This window comes from Alligator sinensis, unplaced genomic scaffold, assembly GCF_000455745.1.
Source record: "Alligator sinensis unplaced genomic scaffold, ASM45574v1 scaffold674_1, whole genome shotgun sequence".
In the NCBI taxonomy this organism is placed as follows: domain Eukaryota; kingdom Metazoa; phylum Chordata; order Crocodylia; family Alligatoridae; genus Alligator; species Alligator sinensis.
Window position 1 is genome coordinate 854,969 of NW_005842032.1, and position 23,342 is coordinate 878,310.

A 23,342-nucleotide genomic window follows, 5' to 3' on the forward strand; every position below is an offset into this window, starting at 1 on the left:
AGAAAGTACATTGAGTACTGAAAGTGATTATTTTCAATGTCCTTGGCATTGGTGTATAGCTTAAAAAAAAATAAACAAGGCATTTTTCACACATCATCTTGCAAGTTCTCTAAAACTGTAACTCCCTAGGTTTGTCAATTTAGCAGCTCAGATACAAAAAAAGAAACTGTTGCTGCATATTCCTTAACTTTTAATTGGAGTTTCTGCTTGGCTGTTGAAGACCAATGCCAGGGGAAGCTAATAAAGTATGCAGTTTATTTAGCAAGCCTATTGTATACCTAAAAAAAAATCAATGAAAAAAAAACCTTCCCAAAGCCTACCTGTTTTACTCTCCCCCCATTTTTGGTCACATCTAATTCATTTTATATCCCAGGGCTATTGGCCTGGTGATTAAAATATTAGAAGCTGCATGAAAAAGCACCACGAAAACACTGTTATATACTTGTGACAAACATCCAGTTCCCTCCCTGCGTCATATGTACAAATGCTATAGGCTCTTCTTGCAACGTTTTAAACCTATGTTTTCTTATACCATATAATCATGGATTTAGTACACAATTTTGTTAAATATATTTCATTATTACTGTTAACAAATAGACTAAAACCTAGGTGCTTTACACAGGCTTTAAAGCAGTTTCAAAGAATTAGAAGGCATTTTATAGCTAAACAATTTTATTGACTTTTTTGCAAAATAAAAAAACACAAAATAACCACACCAAGAGTAAAGGCCATAGACAGCATTAACCAAATGAGCCAGCCACTTGGTTATAGTAGCTGATAACTAGTACAAGTGGATATTATTGCATATACCCCAGGTTCATTTTTATATCCATTATAGTTTGGCAAGATTACAATCATAAAGTAGCTCTGGTTGTGTAAAACCTAGTAGCAGTATTTATTTAAATGACGATGTTAACATTTTATGTCTGAACAGATATTAATTCCATCATAGTTTTGATATTTATTCTCTCATTCATTCTTTCCCTAACAATTTACAAAACCACTGCACAAGAATTGATGTGGGTAGACTTCCAACCTTCCTTCATAGCCATTCTTTATCACTGTATAGTGATAAATCTTAAAGGTGATGGAGTCTGTCACTTGTTTTCTTTACAATAGTTTCTGCAGCAGCATCTCTCTCTACCGATGCTAAGCAACTTCTAGCACTCTAGGATAGCATCTGTCAGGAATGAGCTCTGTCTAGAACCTGAATATTTAGAGGCGTGTATGGCTTTCAGTCTGAAGCCTTTCCTAACCCATGGTACTGGGGTTTGAGCTTACTTTGCCTTTGAATACAAGAAAAAAACCCAGCTTTTCACATCAGTATGCTGAGTTGCCTGCTGGAAACATCAATAACAAATCCAATACACAATACTACCACGGTTACAGAACTATGCCTGAGACACTATATAGGACTGGGAATGTATGTTCTATAATTTAATTTATAAGAATTTCAGTTTGGTCATTTAAAAAGCTCTCGCATCCTTGTATTTTCTAGTGTAATACTACAAGTACAAAGCAACAGTTGGTCTTTAGACAATCATAAACAAAAAGGATATTTGAACATGCTGAAGGCTTTTTTTCACCAATGAAACAAAAATGCAGGGTTTTTTTTATTCACTGTATCTTCAACTTTGTGTTTTCCTGGAATAACTACTGCAACAGGAACACACAACCTACTTTAAAATACAGAATCTAATTTTGAGTTCCACTTGCAAAGAGCTGCAAAATAATTTTAACCAAATCTAAACTAACTTGTATGGGAAAGATCATTCTTCATTTACAAAATACTGATACTACAACAGAAGAAAGTACCTCCCTGGTTTTGCTGCCTTTTCATTAATATAACTCTCCACGAAGCCAAAAGGAATTCTGCATGAGGAATGACTGCAGACCCAGACACTCAAATGAAAAAGAAAAAAACCCAAAAAGTCAACTGTACTACAGTAATGCAAATACTATACAGAACTTCTCCTTGTATTCATGTCCATACTGCGTTTACCCTGGATAAAGATATAAAATAATACACCCTTCTAATGATTTTAAAATTATCCTCTTGAATCTAGACATTTTAAACCTCTGAATACTTAGAATCACTAGATTTCACATGCTCCATACAACCATAATTATTTGCACTTACATGGCAAATATTAGAAATACATGTTCCTGCAGCTGAACAGGTAATTATACTGCCTATTATTCAGCTGAACAAACATTAAACACTCCTTTACTTTAGAAAGAAGAAATAACCATCTAATTGTATTATGAGTGTATGGTACTTAAGGAACAAAAACTGGTTTTCAAACAAAGGTGAACATTTTTACTGGATACTTTAAAAACAGTCAGTAAAGACTGAGGATTGTCTATTTGGATTCTATCTAATCAAAAAGGAAAAACAGTTAAAATCTAAGTATAAAGCATTATATGGTTATTTTGTGGTCTGTAAAATAAAGTAATATCCAGAATTTTTATTTAAACAAAATACACAAGACAGTATAAAAATATTTCCCAATTTGGAGTTTGAAACATGAATGCTGGATTTGCTTTTGTATAAAAAGAAATGTAATAATGGTAGAGGCTTATTTTGCTTATTAACCAAAAATATACATATGACTTTAAGGAGCTATTCCAGGCTCACTTTAGGTAAGCTTATGCTTTTGATCCTAACAATAATAAATGCACACACGTGGAATGAAGTCAGTGCCTGAAACCTGAGCTACATCTTATTTCTAACAATAAGACTAATATTAGAGCAGTGTTATAATTATATAATTACACTTTAAGTGTTTCCATGTATTTTCTTTGTTCAGGCAACTACAGCAGAGGAATTCCGGAAGCACCACTTCCGTTTTGAATGATGTTTATTCTGTGCAGTATCTTCCTGTTCTCTTTCCTTTTTAACTCGCTGGTAGTGATCCTCTTCTTTTAGGTACCACACAGGTGGCCAGCGGTGTCTCTCAAAATATTCCTGATTATCTGATTTTAAAAAAGTGATAAGATAACTTAGGTTCTAAAATGAGGACATAGCTGTAGACAGAGTCAAGATTTGAGTATGTAAGGCTTTTATCTACCTTGAACTACTTTCCATTCCGTGCCTCAGCTTAACCATTGTTTAAAATAGCTTACTGACACTTACCTGCAATGCTGCTATGGTTTAATTAAATACCTATAAAGTGAAGGGATAGCATCAGCTGGAAGAGACTTACTTAGCAAACTACACTGTTTTATGATATGAAATAAAACTAAACATGGGCAGCATTTTCAGTGTGAGTTCTGGAGAGACAATCACATCATTTTTAACTGCAGATGACAGGAATTCTAAGCAGAACTCTTGGCCCATGAGGTGGACTCAAACTCTGGTCACCTGTTCAAGAGAGTGTATTAACTCTGCTAGGGCGGGAGAGAGCACTGGCTCAGCTTCATAGGCAGATGAGCTAGTTCATCTTTTTATTTTTAAAGGATAGAAAGAAAAAGATGGGTCTCAAAAATATGGGGGGAAGTTATGGATGATCTTACCTGCGGATTTAGCTTTTATTTCTTTACGGAATTTGGAGCAAACACTGTTGTAATTGGTGCAGATGTAGTATAAGCACCACGCAGCCAGCTGATTAGCATTGTGGAACTGCAAGGAAAGATAGTCAATTTGAATTACATGATCATCTCCAAACTAAAACCAGAAGTTTAGGAGAGAGTGATCCTTCATTGTTTCATTCTGGTAGGGCTTCTGAATAGTATAGAGAGAGATTTAGGTAATGTTGGGCATCACGGTGTGACTCCTGACACTTAGCAGCTGCTCAGAGGGAATTCACTGAGCTGTGCCTCACTGAGTCAGGGGTACTATTTGTTTCTTTGACACAAAAACCCACTTCATCACACAGTGGCCAAAATGGAAGTTATTGGGAGCAGCTGGGGCACAGTAAGAAGTGGGGTAATCATGCGTCTCTTCCTGTATTGTTCTGAGCACCTCCACAGAGGTATGTACATGCTCAACTCTGCTGCACTTCCATAGAAGTTTAGGACAGTCACCATTGGTCAAGACACAGTCAGTGCTTCATAGGACTGGACCCTTATTATGATTCTATGCACTTAAATTTTGACTTGCAGCAGTCAGATTTTCCTAATGGTTACTACACATTCCACCTTGCAGAACTCTCCAGAGTATATTTAATGCCAAAACTTAAGCATTACTGAAAGCACAGTACAGTATCTGGCAAATACTTCTTTTAATCAAAAGGAATTACAGCTATAATGCAAGTCACATTTGTAGAGTATGTCCATCTATCTGACAGTTTGGTAGCCTACTGTGATCTTCTAGGATTATAAACATATCACACTGATCTACAGTACAGAGCACAGAGAAGAAACTGTAACTGGATTTTGTATGTATCTCTATATCCGGCTTACACACACACACACACACACACTTCACAAACTCAGAAGGGGATCAGAATTTTTTTTTAACAGTTTTATAGGTATTGAAAGCATCTGGTATGAAGCTCATACAGCAATCAGTCTGTACAATACACTGATCACAAAAACAAGAGTATAATAGCACAAGCTGGAGCCAACACGCATATTTAAAGTGATTTGAAAACACATTGTTCTATTATCTCTTTCCACTACATTGCTTCCTTGGGTATTGCAACATTCATTTATAAAAACAAAGGCACATATTTTAAAGAGAAGTAGTCATCTTTGAACACTCTCTTGTGTTAAGAGCTCAGGCAATCACAGAAGCAACACACCTGAATAAAACAGTGTCATAGGCATTCACTGAGAGCCACAAAGGAAGACATCTACCTTGAAGATGACTAACAACTCTGCCCTCCTACCATAAGCACTACAATCATAGTACCCTAACAGGAAGAGATTTAAGGGGCATGGATATTAGGGCTGTACAAAACAGCATTGTTTCATTTCAAGTTCCGATTCGCCATTTTGAAGGGACAGTGTTTCGTTTCATTGTTTTGTTTCGAAGCACTGTTCCATTTCGTTTTGTTAAAACTGCTGCACCATTTCGCATGTATGCTATAATGGGGAATCATGAAAATGCCTAAAAACGTTGTCATTTCTTGCCTGATTCAGATAAAAATTGCAGGGATGGTAGCCCCTTCCGAGGGCATGAAGCCTGCCAAGTTTCAAGGAGATAGGTGCAGAGGTTTCTGGGAAACTGTACCTCAAACAATTGAAAGGAAAACTCATATCACTTGCTGGCAGTGGCAGACTCCTGTCATCCTGTGTGCAGATCTGGGGGCCCGCACCCCTGGGAGGGCTGCAGGTCTGTGCTGAACTCCTCTGGGGGGTGAAGGCCCCCAGATCTGTGCATGGGATGACAGGAGGCTCCCATTGCTGCCTAGGACTGGTGCTGGGTGCAATCCGTGCCCAGTGCCGGGAAGACTGCTGCTGCCGCTGGCCCCAGCCAGCAGCGGCAGCCTGCTGTCATCCCGTGTACAGATCCAGGGGCCTGCACCCCCCCAGGAGAGCTGCAGGGCTGTGCCAGACTCCTCCTGAGGGGCACAGGCCCCCAGACCTGTGCGTGGGATGACAGCAGGCTGCCGCTACCAGCTGGGACCGCCACTGAAGCCAAGCAAGCCCAGCTTCGAAACTGGAAACATTTCAAAACTTTTGAAATGTTCCAAGTGCCCTCGTTTCATTTTGAAGCTGTTTCAAAGCCTTCAGTTTTGTTTCGATTTTGTTGTTTCAAGCTCAAAACAGCTTCGAAACAAAACACCCAGTGAAATTTAGCCCAAATGGCTATCACATGGGGACATACCTAGAATGTTTGTAAGCAGGCTAAGGGACTTTAATGTACTAGACGGTATTAAGTAGTGAATGCTCTACTACCTGGGTGACTTCACTACAATATAGAAAAACTAAAAGGACAGACACACAGATAAGTCTCTATAGAGAGAGACTGATTTCTTAACAAATTGAGAAAATAAATCTCCTTTGCGAAGGAGGTTAAAATGCTAAGATGCAGTTTTATAATCCATCATTAGGTTTTAAAAATGAAGATGCAGAAGTCAGAGTAGGATACTACTGGGGGGGCTCAGTTCTTTTCCCTGGACACAGGGGTCCTTTGGGAAACCTTTATTTTATGTAGGGACAATTCTCAACCCCACTAGGTTTTTGGCATAGTACTACAGTTGGGAAGAATAACTTTTAAAAGGTTGTAATACAGTCCTTACTAACCTGTGCAAATTCCAAATAGGAGAGTACATCGCCATCTATTGCAATGCCATTCATTGATGCTTTTGTCAGCTCCTGCACAGCATGCTGTTCTGTTAAAGAAGAAAACCAATAATTGACACAATAAAAATATGCATTTTAGCATAAAATAATTTACAAATATTTATCAGAGCGCAAAAAATACGACAGTGTGTTTTGAGAACAAAAATCTTCTCCATTCTATTCTAGGTTTCCATAAGTAATAATTGAGAGGAAGGAATTTCCAAAATATACAGCCACAAATCATTACCTGGTCGAATGACTGCAATTCTTAATACAGACAACAAAACAGAGTACCAAAAGCGTGGTGCTTAACCCACAGATCAGCCTGAAACCTACAGCTATTCAAAATGATACACAGATTTCCTTTGGTTCATAAATCAGTAAGAAAGAAATGGCCTCATAGGGTATACTTATATTTCTGCAGTAGTCGTTTCTGATTCCTTCTAACAGAACCTTTGAGCCTTTGCATTACCTATAATATTATCTCTAAACAGATGTATTCCCACCCTCCTCTAAACCCTCTTGTAAACCAAAATCAATCTACTACAGAGAATCAAAACCTCCTGCCCTCTCCCCATTCATTATGGGTTAGTTTTTATTAATGAAAACATTTCCAGTAATATAGCAAAGTTCATTGCCATCTTTCTCATGACTGGCTACTCCTATAGTTCTTAAGTTAGGGTCTTCAGCCCCTAGAATAGGCCCCTCTTGCTAATGGACAATCGCTCACCTTTCTTGTATCCAAGTGACACAACAAACCACCTGACTCAGCAGACCCACCTAGCCCGTATCCTGCTAACAGGATGGGTACCTGAACCAAAAACATTGCCAGACTGAAGTGTATGGTCCTTGTCAATAGCACTAGGGGTCCACAATAAATATTGCTCAAAGAAAAGTAAAAGATATTTTTAATATTTAAGGATATGTCTGTGCCATGAGCACTCAGAAAAATTATGAGGGCCCAATACATACACTTGTGCAGGATCAGGGACTAACATGGACTAAAACTACCAAACCAGTGTGGAACCGACTCCTCTACTGTGTCTTGCCGCACAGTAGAAAGCTATTCAGGAGATGAGGTACTCAACATTAAGGAAATGACAGCTTGTCAACAGGTACAACTGACTCCTCCTGTCTCTCATAGTTTTTGTCTCATTTTCATCTTAGCTATTCCCATACTCCTCAAGGAAACAGAAAAATATCCAGAAGTTTAGTATTAAAATCATTAAATTATTTCACACAGACATTTTTGTCTAAAATGAAGGTGGAAAAGTAGATTTTCTTAAAATTATACATGTTGAATCCCCACATCTACAGCTGACTAACTGAGTCTAATCTCTGCTGTAAAAACAGATCTGATGCACTGAATTGGATCAATTCTAAATTGGCTCAGTTATAAGACTCTCTCAGTATGTATTTATAAAGGAGTGCCTTGTTCACTTCAATGGTAAACTTAGCATTTGTACTGTTTTGCTGTGATTTAAGAATAAAAGAATAGGCATTATGCATAGTAAGACACTGTTATTAATAAAGGAAAATGTCTTTTTCTACAATATTGAACACTATAATGGCCTGAGTTATTTAGCACAAGTCATGGAGACAAGAGAGAAAAGCATGTTTTTTCTTAGTGCAAATGTCAACTTGCATCACAACCAGCCTTTATATGAAGGAACAGCATTTCTTTCCCTCTACATTTCCAATGAAAGCAGTGTGGGTGTTCAAAGACTCCTAAGCACCATTTTAGGAGTTCATAGAGACATTGCATTTGCCAACATGCAGACTCCTTACCTGCAAGTGCAACCAAGTGAGGAAGGCAAAATCTGTTTGCCAATGCAATTAATTCAAGTGTGTCCAACTCCTGACTTGATGATAACTGCTTGGTATACAGATAATCCAGGACAGCCTGCATAGAAGTCTTGTTTATGGTAAGAAGAAAAACCTGCAAAAGGTATTTAAAAAGTTCTCTTATGAAAGATAAGCCTTTAACATATACAGGCCATATCCCACCTCTCTCATTATCCTTTTTTCTGCCAGGAGGTAACATTTTAAATTAAGAAAAATACCCAAAAAGTCAAACTTCACATTAAAATTTAAAAAGTCACCAAGAGAGTCAGCCAGAATCTAGTTGTACACCTATGCTTCTATACAAAGCCAGCATCTTGGTGGCAGTAAATGTATGTAGCTCCACAGAGGCGTCTGGAACTGTGCCCATTTACAGCAGAGAATCTGGCCCATGCTTTTGTAAAATGGTATTATTTCATGTCAGTTCAAGTCAAAGGCTGGGCTGGCATGCCAGTTTTTCAGGACCCTAATAAATAAACCATTTTTTCTTTGTTTTTTTTTTCTGGTTCTTGGAATAGAACCAACTCTGTTATACTTTCTAATTATGGTTAATTCTAAATCCTCTAAAAATCCAGGTGCCTAGGTGTACCTCCTGATTAGGATATGGTTAGTTTAGTTCCCAAACTCTCCCAACTCCACCTTCAGGTAAAGAGGTTTCCAAAACCCAGCTCCTGAAAGAATTAACTTTCCTTGATGTTGACATTTGCTACACATTTTTCTGTGCAAAACTGGAATTCAGACTGACCCTGACTGTGCCCCAGTGAAAGGTGCACCAACTGGTGGATAAACACCCATTACCATTCAGAAGAAGCAAAACTCAAAAGTGTACTCAAAGGAGTGGCACTGTCTAGATAGCCATGTGCCTCATGCTCATGAAACAAACGAGTTACAGTGTGCATTCATGAACTAAGTAGCTAGAAGGCTTTCTGGGCTACCAGCTTTCATGTGAGCTCAGAAGCTCAAGGGAATATTCAGTAACCATTGAGAGTGACCTACTCCCCATGGCAGTTCAAATCTAACCCTTGACAAAGATCTGAAACAAAAAGGAAGGCATGTTGAGCACGGGCTTGCTGCTCTACTTGAGGGTCTACCTGTCCCACACAGACCCCTCCCTGCTGGAGAACTGGCACCAGCTGGAGGCAAGTGTGGTGGAGCAGCTCCAGGCATGGGCTGGACTCCTGAGGTGTCTCTCCCTACGTGGGAGAGTGCTGGTGCTGAACCAGCTGGTCCTGTCCATGCTCTGGCACCGCTTATAGACCCTGCCTATGCCCCCTGAGGTCCAGGCAGGGCTCCAGAGATGGGCGCTGGAGTTTTTCTGGCCAGGATGGCACTGGGTTGCTGTGGAGGTCCTGAGCCTCCCCCTGTGGGAGAGTGGCCAGGACCTGGTTTGCCTGTGCAGCCAGGTCCTAACATTCCGCCTTCAGGCCCTGCAGTGACTGCTATACAGTGTCAGTAGCCATGTGACATGAGGCTGGTGTGCCTTCCTCTGCCACTTCTGGGGGCAGCTCCTCGGCCTTCGAGGCTTCTCCCTACAGGACCTTTGAGGGCTGCCAGAGTTCTACTAGGACCTTTTTCCAGCCTGAAGGCTGGTCTCTACCTCCAGGTCCCCTAAGGCAGTTGCCCAGGGTGCCAACCAGCTTGTTGAGCTCCTTCTCTGGAACCCCCAGCTGAAGCCAGCATGGCTTTGTCACGAGCAGGTCATGTTGGACCAACCTCATTTCTTTCTATGATCAGGTGACTCATCACCTGGACGAGAGAAAAGCAGTTGACATCATATACCTCGACTTCCAGAAAGTTTGACCTGGTGTCCCATTAGGTACTGATCAGAAAACTGGAGGATATCGGGCTCAAATGCGGGATTGTCAAGTGGGTATGAAACTGGTTGCAGGGTAGGACGCAGAGTCCAAATGAATGGATCAGTGTAGTTCTGGCGAGATGTGGGCAGTGGCATACCCCAGGGGTCAGTACTTGGCCCAATGCTGTTCAACATCTTCATCAACAGCCTGGATGAGGAGGTGAAAAGCCCACTGGTCAAGTTCGCAGATGACACCAAGATATGGGGTTGCCTGGACACACCCACAGATAGACTGCAGATACAAGCAGACCTAGACAGGCTGGCATGTTGGGCAGAAGGGAACCAGATGAGGTTCAATGTAGAGAAATGCAAAAAGTGCTGCATCTGGGAAGAAAGAACCCCCAGCACACCTACAGGCTGGGCAATGCTAACCTGACCAGCACTACAAATGAAAGGAATCTAGGGGTAACAACAGACCCCAGCATGAATATAAGCCGGCAATGCAACACAGGAACCACTAGGGCCAATAAAACTCTGGCCTGCATAAATCGATGCGTCTCCAGTAAAACCAAAGAAGTGATTCTCCTGCTTTATTCAACATTGGTGTGGCCACAGCTGGAGTATTGCATCCAGTTCTGGGTGCTGCATTTCAACAAGGATATGCTAAAGCTCAAGAGGGTCCAGGGAAGGGCCTCCCATATGATCAGAGACTTGCATGGCAAGCCATACAAGGAAAGGCTGAGGCATCTTGGACTCTTCAGCCTTAAGAAAAGAAGGCTGAGAGGGGACCTGATTGCAGCTTACCACTATATCAGAGACATACATCAGAGTGTACGCCTCAACTGTTCACCAGGGCACCCTGGGGGAAAACTAGAAACAACAGCTACAAGCTCCTGGAAGATAGTTTCAGGCTGAACATTAGGAAAAACTTCTTCACAAGTAGGGTGTCCAGACTATGGAACAAGCTCCCCCCAGAGGTGGTGCAATCATCCACCCTTGGAGGTCTTCAAGAGAAGACTAGACTGTTACCTGACTGGGGTCACCTGACCCCCAGATGTCTTTCCTGCTCATGCAGGGGGCTGGACCCAATGATCCTTTGGAGTCCCTTCCAGCCCTATGATTCTATGAGGAGCCGACAGCAGAGGCACCCCGGTTGCGACCGAGGTTGATCTTGGCTGGTGTCACCTGTATTGGAGACCTCCAGGACTACAATAGGCAGGAGTGGGTGGACCCCGCTACACTGGCCCAGTGCATGGGTCTACCCACAACACGTGCGACCTGCCATCTGGTCCAGGAGGTGAAGTCTACCCTACCTCCTGACGTCCTTGCCTTTGTTGACCAGGTCCTACGTGGTGGCAGTCCCTGACTCCCCACGTCCTCCAGCCCACCGGAGTTTGTAGTGGCATTGGCACCATGCCCGGCCTTGTGGTCCACCACCTGAGCTGGCTGGAGGGTACCAGACTGCTTCATTTTTCCACCATCCATCATCACCACCTCTATATGTTTGCGCACTGCACAATCCATCATGCCATCCTCGCATCCTGCCCAGACACCAAGTGGCGGGTCCTGCTTGGCAAGGGCGTAGCTGGGGCACTCCAGTGGCTGAGGCTGTACTCCATCCTCATCCCATGAGCCACTGGGGAACTCAGCTCCCTGGAGCTGTCACCACGGGCGCGTATGTGGCGAGCTTCACAGACACCCTGGTCTCCTGCCCCTTCTGCGGGCAGAGGAGACCCTGGCGCACATGACCCTTGCATGCATCAGGCTGCTGCCCCTCCACCTCTACCTCCAGAGCCTCCTCCTGAGTTCTGGTTGAATTTCACGTGCCACTTTTTTGGTTTTGGTCACTCCATCAATGGCCCCACCAAGTCCCAGGACCTCCCGGTCAACCTCCTCCTGGCAAAGTGGGCCCTGTACTTGAAAAAAGGAGGCTCTGGCTGGGAAGGTGCCCAGAGACTGTGGGGCCACTTTCCTCTCACTTGTCCGAGCATGTTTCTGGGCAGAGCACCAGTGGGTGGCATCCCCGGGCTCCTTGGATGCCTTTGAAGGCCAGTGGGTGCGGCCCTGGGGGGTCTCTGCTCAGTGTCCCCCTCTGGAGAACTTATTTTCACGTTTTAATCCTTTGACCCCCCATGTCACTTCTATTCTGTTTTTGCTTTTGTTGTCCCAAGGAATTAATTGCATCTTTCAGCCTTTGGTCCCACAAAGGGGCTATTAGTTAACTGGGCGGGCCTTAAGGTCCACATTAATATGGAAGATACAAATAGACAGGAGCTTTTGGGGTGCAGCCAATTGGTACCTGGGGACATTACACCTTCAGCTGAACTGCTGAAGCAGCGCTGAGAGTTCCCTGCATTCTCTACCCACTGCAGCAGTCTGGCAGTGGGGGCTGCTGCCTGACTGTGACCTGCTGTGCACCTGCCCTCAAAGGTATCCAAGAAGCCCGGGGACGCTGCCCACTGGTGCTCTGCCCAGAAACATGCCTGGATGGGGACTACACAGCCAGTAGAGGCATCTGCCCCTCTGGGCCAGCTGCCAGCAGGCTGTGGCTGGAGAGGCGGGCAACACTACTGCCATGTGTGCCCCCTGCCTGGCCATCTGGCCAACTGGCCAGGAGGTCAGCCACCTCCAGCTGGGTTCAAGGTGCTAGCTCTGAGCAGGCTCCTCTGCCCAGGTCCTGCCACTTGCCTCCCTAGCAGGAATTCTGGAGTTCCCTATTTGAAAACTGAAAAATCCCAGATAAAAAAAATCCCAAAGCCACTCTGTAAAATACCTCAAAATCCATGTTCTTCCACAATTAAAACAAAAGATATATAGAGTGCGAAAGAGAGAGAGACAGAGTCAGAGATCAATTGGGCAATGTTTTGTTGATATATTTACAATGTTAAAGCAATTTGGAAGCCTACCAGTGTCTCTATCATCATACTAAAATGAATTCTAAATATCTATATGTTTTGCTGTTTGCTTTTGGTTTTCTTACTGTAGAGCTGTTAGAGCTCCCCTGGACCCCTACACTGAGTGCGAAAGAGAGAGAGACAGAGTCAGAGATCAATTGGGCAATGTTTTGTTGATATATTTACAATGTTAAAGCAATTTGGAAGCCTACCAGTGTCTCTATCATCATACTAAAATGAATTCTAAATATCTATATGTTTTGCTGTTTGCTTTTGGTTTTCTTACTGTAGAGCTGTTAGAGCTCCCCTGGACCCCTACACTAACCAGGATGTGGGGACAGCTGCCCCTGCAGCCACAGCTCCTGTCAGCAGGTCTCATCCTGTCTGGCACCTGGGCATGCATGGTGTGTGCTGGGGGGATGTGTGGCTTGCAGAACAGGGGTGGAAAGAGGGGTGGGGGATGTGGGTGGCTGTGGAGGGATGTGGGGGCTGCAGGGTGTGTGGGTGGATCGCAGGTGCATTGTGGGGGGGCAGCTCAGGAGGGGTGGGTCCTCTGCCCCCCCACAGAGTGCAGCTCCCCCCACACAACTCACAGACTGCCCCCCAAAGGGCTACAGTCCCCCACAGGGGCCACATCCCCACAACAGGGGCTATAGGCCCCCCAACAGGGGCCACATGGTCCCCACATCCCACCAGCTCCTGCAGCCCCCTCAATAGCTTCCCCACCCAGCCTCATCCCCTACTTGCACCCCCAGACACCTGATGGCTGCCCCACCTGGGCCCAGCCTCCTGGCACTTAAAAAAAACAAACAAAAAAACCCAGCCCTGAACTCACTGGCAGTAGCAGTGGCTGTTGGGGTCACTGGGGCCTCCTGGCCAGTAAGTAGGGGTGGGTGTATCCCTGCCTAGGCCCCGAGTGCCCCCATCAATGTTCCACCTGGCCCCAGCATTCTGGCAATAGAAACAAACAAACAAAAAAAGCCCTGCATTTGCTGGCAATAGCAGCTGCTGTCGGGGTCACTGGGGCCTCGTGGCAGAGCCCCCACCATACAGCACAGGGCACTGGGAACCGGCCCTGGCTGCCTGGCACCCGCACTGCCACTGCCGCATTGGGCAGGTGTGGCCTGGGTTGCCAGGGCGCCATGCGGCTCTGCCTGCTGCTACTGCTGGTGAGTGAGGGTTTTTTTTGTTTGTTTTATTGCTGGGATGCTGGGACCACACAGGGTAGTGATGTGGGGGTTTGGGGGTCTGGGGCCAAGTGGGGCAGTGATGGAGGGGTTTGAGGGGCAGGCGGGGCGTGGGGCTGGGCGAGGCAGCAATCTGGGAGCTGGGAAGCAGGTGGGGGATCCGGCTGGTGGGTGTCCCCCCATTGTCCTTTCCCCCATCCTTCAGTCCTCATCCCCACTTACCAGCATGGAGCTCGGGTCCAGCTCCCTGTGGCTGTCACACTGCCTGCCCTGCATGGGCAGTCAGCATGCTTCAGCACTGGGGCAAGGGCCAGCCATAGAGATGCTCTGACTGGCTACCAGAGTGTCTCTGTGGAGGACCTGAGCCTCTGGTTGCTTCAGGGCAAGGTCCCCGCTTTTTTTTGCTCGGGGTATTTTTTGACCCTTGGATATTCAGGTGTCTAATTTTGCTCCTGCGCTGCAAATTTGCAGTGCAGGGAACGATTTTTGTTCCCGCATGTGCCTCTTGCAGCATCTCAAAGGGCTTTGAGATGCTGCAAGAGGCATGTGTGCGCTCATCTGGACACACCATTAGTGTGCATGGCAGATTCTGCAATGCAGATGCAAATAAAGACTCAAACATTGAGCAGCAATCAAAAGACTATTGTCAAATGAAATTCCAAAACAGCATCCATATTATCAGCTATCCCTCAATTCAAGGACGATCTCTACCACGGCTCACTGATGGCTCTTAAGGTGACTTACGAATTCAATCCTTGAGCCACAGACTTGTCTGCTGAAGTTGCAGATCTTTCTGCAGGGGAGAGTAGGCTGTAGGCTAGGATTTCTCTCCTTTCCCTTCCACCGCTCTCTCTTCTCTGCTTCAAGGGCAAGATGCTTTACCTTGAAATGGGCTGCCGCTTGGTTGAGGTTGTGATGCCACTGGAGTCTGTTAACAGCCAGCTCCTCCCAACTCTTGATGTCAGCATTTTCTTGAGGTATGCCTTTGATGTGTAGGTATGCCTTGTAGCATTTCCTCTGCCCACTGCAAGATCTCAGGCTGTTACTAAGCTGGGAGTAGAGCACTTGTTTTGGGAGTTGAGAGTTGGACATCCACACACAAGGTCCAGTACAGCAAAATTTGGGTTTGAGAATCACCAACTCAATGCTAGGAACACTGGCTTCAGCAAGGATGCTGGCATTTGTGCAGCAATCTTCCCATTTAATGTGGAAGTTTTTCTGGAAGCATTGTTGGTGATACCTCTCCAGGCTCTTGAGATGATGATGGTAGGTCACCCACATTTCACATCTGTAGAGGACAGAGGATATTATGACTGCATTGTAGACCTGTATCTTGGTGTCTTTCTAGAGATCACAAAGAATGGACATGCTGAAGCAATTTCTCAAGGGAGGTACTTGTGCTCCAGATCCTGTGCTGGATCTCCTCCTCAATGTTCACTTTCTGAGAGAGGTGGCTACCGAAGTAGCAGAAGTGTTTGACTATCTCAAGGGTCTTTAGTCTTCTCCATGTTGCCAGAGAGGCCCAAAGTTTGGTAGGCTTCTCCAAAAAGATCCAGTGCAGTCTAGAGGTTTTCCTCAGTGTGTGCAAGTCACTGGCATATTGCAGGTCAAGGATGGTTGTTTTGAGTATTTTGGTCTTCAACTGAAGACATCCCAGACAGAATACTTAACAAATGGCAGGTTTTTCAATGTCAATTCCAGAAGGATGACAGTCCTTAATGAAAACCAAGATGACTGTCAAAAAAAATGGAGAACAGAGTTGGGGCAATGACATATCCTTGCTAGACCTCAGTTTGGATGACAAACGGATTTGTCTTTGATCCACAATACAGGACAGTCACGGTCACTTGTTTATGAAGAAGCTTCAGGATCTTGATGTACTTTTCAGGACATCCAAACTATGGCCAGTAGTTTCTGGAAGGCTTTGCGATTGACAAGGTCAAAGGACTTAGTGATGTCAATGAAGGCCATATAAAGGTCCAGATGTTGTTCCCAACACTTTCCTTGGAACTGGCAGGCAACAAAGTTCATGTCAGTTGCCTCATGGGGTGGTCTGAAACCACACTGAGATTTTGACACGACTTCCTCAGCAAGAGGTAGAAGATGGTTTGGGAGGATGCAGGCAAAGATTTTCCCTGTTGTGAAAAAGAGATCAGTATCTTGATAGTTCCCACACACAGACTTATCTCCTTTACTGAATATAGTCACAATGTTGGCATTCTGCAGGTCCCCAGGGATCTTTTCATTGTTCCAAATTTGTAGAATAAATTTGTGGAGTTTCAGTACCAGTTCCTCACTGCCAGTCTTGTAGATTTCAGCAGGTATGCCATCTAGTTCAGAAGCTTTGTTGTTTCCTTGATGGTATCCCAGACTTCTAAAATAGGAGGGCTTGCGATGGATCCCCTTTCAGGATGTTGGGGGATGGACTCGATGGTGGTATCTGACACAGTTCAGAAGCGCCTCAAAGTGCTCTTTCCATTTAGTTTGGACAGATTCACTGTCTTTGAGGAGTGTCGAGCATCCTGTGATCGCAGGAAAGTAGGACCATGGGAAGTTGGGCTGCAGATGGATTTTGGTGCCTGGAAAAAGACTACACATCGTGTCTGTCAGCAAAGAGTTGGATCTCCTTGGCATCACTGATTTTTGATTTCCCGGATCCTCCTTTGAGCTTTGGCTTTTAGGAACTGGTATATCTCCTTCTTCTGCTGAGATGAGGTTTCATCTTGCCAAGCAGAAGGAGCCCTTCTCTTTCAGTCAAGGAGGGCTTGGATCTCAGCACTGCTCTCACTGAACACCAGTTTGGGGGCCAAGGGTGGTATAGGCAATGGATTCAGATTAGGCTATATGAATAGCAGTTTTAAATCTCTTCCAGAGTTCCTCAATGTTGCCTTCTTTTGTGGACAGGGCAGAGAGCTTTCCATGGAGACACCACTGGAAACACTGTTGTAATCTGTTTGGAATTTTAGGGTGCACTGCAGATTCTGCAATGCAGAGGCAAATAAAGACTCAAACATTGAGTAGCAATCAGAAGACTATTGTCAAACAAAGCTCCAGAGTAGCATCCGCATAGTTTTCAGACTCTAAGACTGCACCAGTACAGGCTAGGAACCAACTGGATAAGCTGTTTCTGTGCAGAAAAGGATTTGGGGGTTACAGCAGTATAACAGGGAACCCTAGCCCTGTTACCAGAAAGCAGGCCAGCCCCTTTAAGACCAGAACTTTCCAGGCACAGCCGGCTGGCAGGGTAGGGGTTAAAAGCTGAGCCTTGCTGGCTAGTCAGGTGACTGTAAGGGGGCAGGTCAAAACAAAAAAAACCCTGGGCTGAGCTGGCTAAAGGGGGTGGACTCCTGGCAGACTGCCTTCCTTAACTTTATTTTGGTTATAGCCCATGGGCTTGCTATTTCTGTTTGATTGGTAATCGGGTGGTTTGTGGTTGAGGCTGTAGAGGAGGACAAGGCCTCATTAGTGCCTTGGGGTGCAGTCATAAAAGGCCAAAGGGCCCAGTGCGCTAGTGGGTGCAGAGGTACAGGGTCAGAGCTGGCTGCAGGAAAACGGAACTTTGAAGCCAGGTTCTAGTGGGCAGATCTAGGCTAGTAGTCCGAGCTATAAAAAGAGGACCAAGCCTCTGAGGAGGCAGAAGACCCAACAACTCAGCACCCAGGGGTGCATTGTGAATGCGGGGGGGCCAGAAGGCCTGGTGTCGTAGTAAGCATAAAAGGAGGGCCATAAGCTCAGAGAGTATTAAGGAGCTAGAGCCTCAGAGTCAAACCCTACCTGGTGGGTTTAGGCTGGTAGGCCTAGCTGGAGAAAGACAGGGGTGAGAAGCCCGTGGTGGCTGAGAACCCCAACACAGAACTACTAACAACATCTGCAAGGCGCAGGGGCACATATAGGGGTGGTTGGAGCGTGCAAGGACAGCCTTAGTCATTGGGGCGTACAATGGGTAGTCTCCTGCTTGTAAGAACAACTAAACAATAGTTACGTCAAGATGTGTCAGGTGAGCAAAGGACAAAACACAGGAGTGAAGTATTAAAGGACTTCAAGGGTGCCCCTCACAGGCCGCTAGAATGCTGCTGGGGATGGCAACCTGTTACAAGTAGACAATACACTGAATATGAGCCAGCACTGTGCCCTCGTTGTGAAGAAGGCTAATGGCATACTGGGCTGCTAAGGAGAGGCTGAGGGAACTGAGCTTATTTAATCTAAAGACGACAAGACTGAGGGGGAATTTAATACAAGCTTTCAATTACCTGAAGGGTAGTTCCAAAGACGATGAAGCTAAACTGTTCTTAGCGGTGGCAGAAAACACAACGAGAAGCAATGGTCTCAAGTTGCAGCAAGGGAAGTTTAGGTTAGATATTAGGAAAATATTTCTCCATAGGAGGGTAGTAAAACACTGGAACAGGTTACCCAGAGGGGATAGAACCTCCATCCTTGGAGGTTTTAAGACCCAGTCAGACAAAACTTTGGCTGGGATGATTTAGTTGGGGATGGTCCTGCTCCTGAGGTCCCTGCCAGCTCTAATTTTATAGGATCCTATGATATGCCTATCCTATAAAGTACATTTGGAGGGGGTGGGACTGAGAAGCAGGATAAATAGCCTGTGTGGAGCACTGTGTTGCTGTGACTAGATTCATTCTGGTGCCTGAGCTACCTCACCTGAACCAAGCCTGGGCATCTCTATACTACAGCAACAGCAATGAGGTATTGGTACCAAAGCAAAGCATCAGTGTTTGTTTTAGTTAAGGTGTTCTGAAAAAATCATACAGTATGACAACTGACAAACGGAGAAGTCAGAAAAACAAAGTTGTGAATAGGCATTAATGTTATTCAGTCAGGTTAGCTAAAAGCAATTCTAACTTACATTCTGATTTTTATCATTGACACTAGCTGAAATGCTTCATTCTGCTATCCTGCGTCAGGTGAACTTACATACTCCATGGGAAACTTACCTATCTATTAGACCAGAGGATGGAGAAAACATATAATGTTGAAATGGCACGCTGCTCCTGAGAAGGTTTTTTAAGGTTTTGGACCTTTGTCAGTAATAGCTCATGGGATCTTACAGAAACACCACAGAGCTAGAAATAATTCAGAATTGCTTTCAAAAGCTCTAATTTGCATTTCCATGCTTTAAACAGTTCCAATTAATTTTTTAAGTAATCCATGAAAACTTGGTTATGGCTGACAGATGAGAAATACTGATACTATGACTGAAAGTGAAAAATGTCAAACTTCTTCCCCTAGTTAATGTAAATATGGGCTGTAATTTTTATGGCACTGTGACAGGGGGCTGTTTCAAGGCTGGTCATGACATTGGCCCGCCCACCCGTCTAGGGCAGTCCACTCACCTGACTCACCTGCCATGCCTTTGTTGGAACTGAATAGTTGTTCATAGGTGGGAGGCTGCCCACTTAGTGTGCTGATGCCAAGGGCATAATACACAGCTCCGAACTTCCCTTATACCACTTCCCACGCCTTGCAGATGTTACACGACTGTTCTCACCTCTGTTGGGGCCTTGGCCTATTCAGCCACTGCCCCTTTAATCTGGCTAGGACTTCTAGCCTAGGCCCACTGAGTCTGACCTGACTTTGACGCGCACGCTCTGCTCACTGTCTTCTGGTCACAGGGCCACTGGCCCCTGTCTGAGTGTGCCCCTCTAGCACCGGGCTCCTTGGCTCTGCCTGCTGTGCCCTTCTGGTGCCAGACTCCCTTTGGCCCCTGTCTGGTTGCACCCTTCTGGTGCCGGGACCTCTGGTCCCTGTCTGGCTGTGCCATTCTAGGCACTAATGAGACCTACAAACCTCCCCTCCGAACATCCCAGACCTCTGGTACAAACAACACCACAAACATGAGCCCCTGGGCTATAACATAACAATAACAATGAAAAAACTTGCCCCTTTAAGAAGGCAAACTTCCACTCCCAGGAGTGTGTCCCCTAGCCCTGGGTACCTTGTGGACTTCAGGAGCCTCACTGTTCTTTTAGGCAGTACAATGTTTTGGGTAGATCTAGTACAGGAGCTCCTTCCCCTGGCAGTTGCTAGAGAGAGTCACCCCTGCCAGTCTGAGTTTATATGTTCCCAGGGCCCTGACTCCTTCCGGTCAGCTGACCACCTGCAGGTGCTGGCTAATTACCTCATTAGTTGGTTGCTCCAGCAACCTGCAGCTGTGGAGCTCTGCAAAGCCTGAAGGGCCCCCTGGCTAGGCTGCTTCTGCCCTTAAAGGAGCAAGCACACCTTAGTGCCTTGCAATAGGCACCTACAGGAAGTGTCCAACTCTTTTAATGTAACAGGGGTGGAGTGCCTAATTCCCTTATGCTCCATTAATAAACTGCAGTGTTACTTTTAGATGGCATCAAGAATTTCTTAATATTCTAACCCTGGTACTAATGGCATATAAGCCTATTCACACAAAAAGAGATTAAGTGAAATTACACAAGAGGGAAAAGGGTTTTCCAGAATGATTAATGATACTGGCACCTCGATTTTCAGTAGTTCCACTTACAATATCTTTAAAAGTCCAGTTTTCAAGCAAAGATGGAGAGGATTTTTTGAAAATCACCTTAAAATGGTGTTTGAAGTTGGGCACCCCCAAAAGTTACAATTCTGAAAAACCTTGGCAATGATGATTTTCCTCAAGAAGTAAAGCAAAATTAAAATGTCTTTGTCCACCTGTAGGTGAAGATGCAGAATGCATCTTCTGTCATAAACAAAATTCATACTCTTAGCAGCCAGCTTAATTATATCTGTCCCTCCAGCCACTAGAGACCAAATCTAAAGTCCTCTTAAGTCAGTTGCAGAGTTCCACTCTTTTATTGCACATTGAGTCTTCACCTAATATGCTTGATGGATCAGCTGCAGCATTAGTTTCACTGGCTTTCTAGACTTAGGTTGGTATTTTGAATACTTGGTTTCACGTGCACCTTCTTTCCCATACATCAGTAAGAACAACTGATATAAAATCATCTCAAGAGGCAAGGATGCCTTAGAATGAAATTTTTAGTGGGATCGAGTTGGACATGCTTTTGAAACCTTGCCTAACTCTATCCCATCCATGCAGTCAGTCCACTAAAAGATCTCATGCCCTGAGCCATATCCAGACCATGGGATTCCTTGTGAGCTGGATCCAGCCTGGTAGTGGCAGCTCCAGTTCTGATCTGGCAGCAGCTCTGGCTTTGGCATAGGGCATGTGGCACAGCTCCATGTCCTGTTGCATGCCCCATGCTGGAGCAGAAGCTGCTGTTGCTGCTACATGCCATGTGCCATGGTGGCATCTTTAGCTCTAGCACAGGTCATGAGGTAGAGGTGGCAGTGGTGGTTACAGCATGGGGTAATGACAGGGTTAGCAGCTGAGGAGTTGGGGCTGTGGCAGTGGCAACACGCAAAACATCTGGAGGGTACCTGGGGCTATATCAGCCCTTGTTTGTCTTCCTGCCACCAACTGCCATGTCCACAAGGGCCAAAGGCAGGCCATACCCACATCCCCAGTCTCCAACTTCCAGTGGCCTGCTGATAGCCTGGTGGGCTGGACAGAACAGCTCTGCAGGCTGCTGTAGATCAGTGATATCCAAAATATAGCCTGTGGGCAAGATGTGGCCCACAAAACTGTGTCATATGGCTCAAGGAGCTCCTGGAGAGGCTGAGAATTCAGTGGTGGGCAAACAGGTGCAAGGCCTGCAACTGAAATATGGGGCATGGAGTTTGTTGGGGATGCATGTTAGCAGTGGGGGTGATGACAGCTGCATTAACCCATGCAGCTCCTTGATGCTGCTTGCCCTGTCACCAGAGGAGCTCCTGCTCTAAATGGAACCAGTAGCTGACTTGTAAAACTCTTATGCTGATCAGTCACTAGGAGGAGATGGAATCAACATATCCCAGTGGGCATTACACACACACACACACACACACTGGTTATAACAACCAAGCATTTTAGTGCACCAGACAATAAATACGTAAGTTATTTTATAACAGAATATACACATTTAGAATTCCCAAAAGAGCCATATTTCTATAAACCAGTGGCGATGCGTAGGGGGTGCATGGGGATGCACGTGCACCCCCTTAGAGCGCTGGTGCACCCCATGACTGGCCGTTCTCCCTTGTTAGGTGATGGGCAGGGGGGCAGGCGGGAGCATGGCCAGTCAGGGGGTGCACCAGCGCTCTCAGGGGGTGCATATACCCCCCCGGGCTGGGGAGTGGGAGCACTGGATGTAGGTCAGAGCCGCTTCTGGAAGCACCGCGGCCACTTCCGGGAGCACTGTGGCCACTCGCCAGTCAGTAAGTTTTGTTGCGGGGGGACCCTCTCTCCCCTGGTTGGCAAGATTGGCTGCTGGGTGACCCCTCCCCGCCCCAGGTCACAGTGGGGGGCATGTGCCCCTCCAACTAAGGTGGCACCAGTTGCCCATGATAAACCAGACTCTGGAGACATACTGTATGTTTCCCTATCTGTACTTCTACCACTCCCGTATCCAAGTATTGCATTTCCCAAAGTCCAGAAAACGAAAGTTTAGTAAGTTTAATATTTTAAATTGCAACACTAAATGGGCTTGTTGAATCTTAATACATATTTTTGTTGCCAAGGATTGCTTACTACAATCAAAGTATGTATTTTTAATGAACCACTTGCCAAGTGTACCCCTGGGGAGGGAATTATGCTTTTCTGATATCTAAAAGCTATGAGAAAAATTTAAGTAGAAAATGGTTTTGCAGAATATTAAGTAGGAAAAGTCACACTGTGATACTGTGGGACACAGTTTGGCTAAAATGTGATAAATATCAGGATATGCATACTTTGAAAAAAAGATTATGTAAAGGCTACCCAAGTGCCCCAAAAAGTGGGCCTGTCAAATGCACACTTACACCTTTCCATATTATCAGACTTTGTAAAGGGGACTGGCCATTATTTCAGAAGGGATGTTTTAAGAAGACCTTACAAGGCCAGCAGGGAATCTGCATTTCTTCTGAACATTGTGCCCCCTTCTGGAAGAAAGAGTGCATAGGCAGCTTTAGAGATTAAGGGTTCAGGTTTGAGTTACAGGATTTTTTTTAGAAAATACAATATTTTTAAGAGGATTGTAGTTCTCACTTCAGGGAAGACTAATGGTATTTTGCATACCGCTGATGCATTTTACTGAAAAAGGATGCTCTGTACGTATGTATATTAGCATGAACACATTAGGGTAGGAATAGTATCTGTCTATTAGGCTAAATTCTTAAGCATAACACCACCATGTCGAGACATTTTACACAGCATCTCATACATGCTCTGCACAGGAGGAGAATCTGAGAATTAAGTCCCTGATTTTTGTTGATGTACAGTAAGGAAGATCCATTTTCTTAGTTTAAAACATTGTGTGGTCTACAAGTGTTATTGCCAAGCCCTCAACACTCTTT

General features: G+C 45.1%; 1 protein-coding gene across 7 annotated transcripts in view; it reads right to left on the reverse strand.

Moving 5' to 3' along the window:
• Positions 1–654: 654 nt before the first annotated feature.
• Positions 655–23,342, reverse strand: part of RHOBTB1 (Rho related BTB domain containing 1) — an 82,768-nt gene continuing 60,080 nt past the window's right edge. For all 7 annotated transcript variants that reach the window (XM_025202625.1, XM_006022355.2, XM_025202623.1 and 4 more), the window contains 4 exons: positions 8,020–8,170; positions 6,193–6,281; positions 3,517–3,622; positions 655–2,976 (listed from right to left, as the gene is read on the reverse strand). In XM_025202625.1, the coding sequence (XP_025058410.1) occupies positions 2,807–2,976; positions 3,517–3,622; positions 6,193–6,281; positions 8,020–8,170 (516 nt within the window). In that variant the 3' untranslated portion in view covers positions 655–2,806. The remainder of the gene's footprint in view (positions 2,977–3,516; positions 3,623–6,192; positions 6,282–8,019; positions 8,171–23,342) is intronic.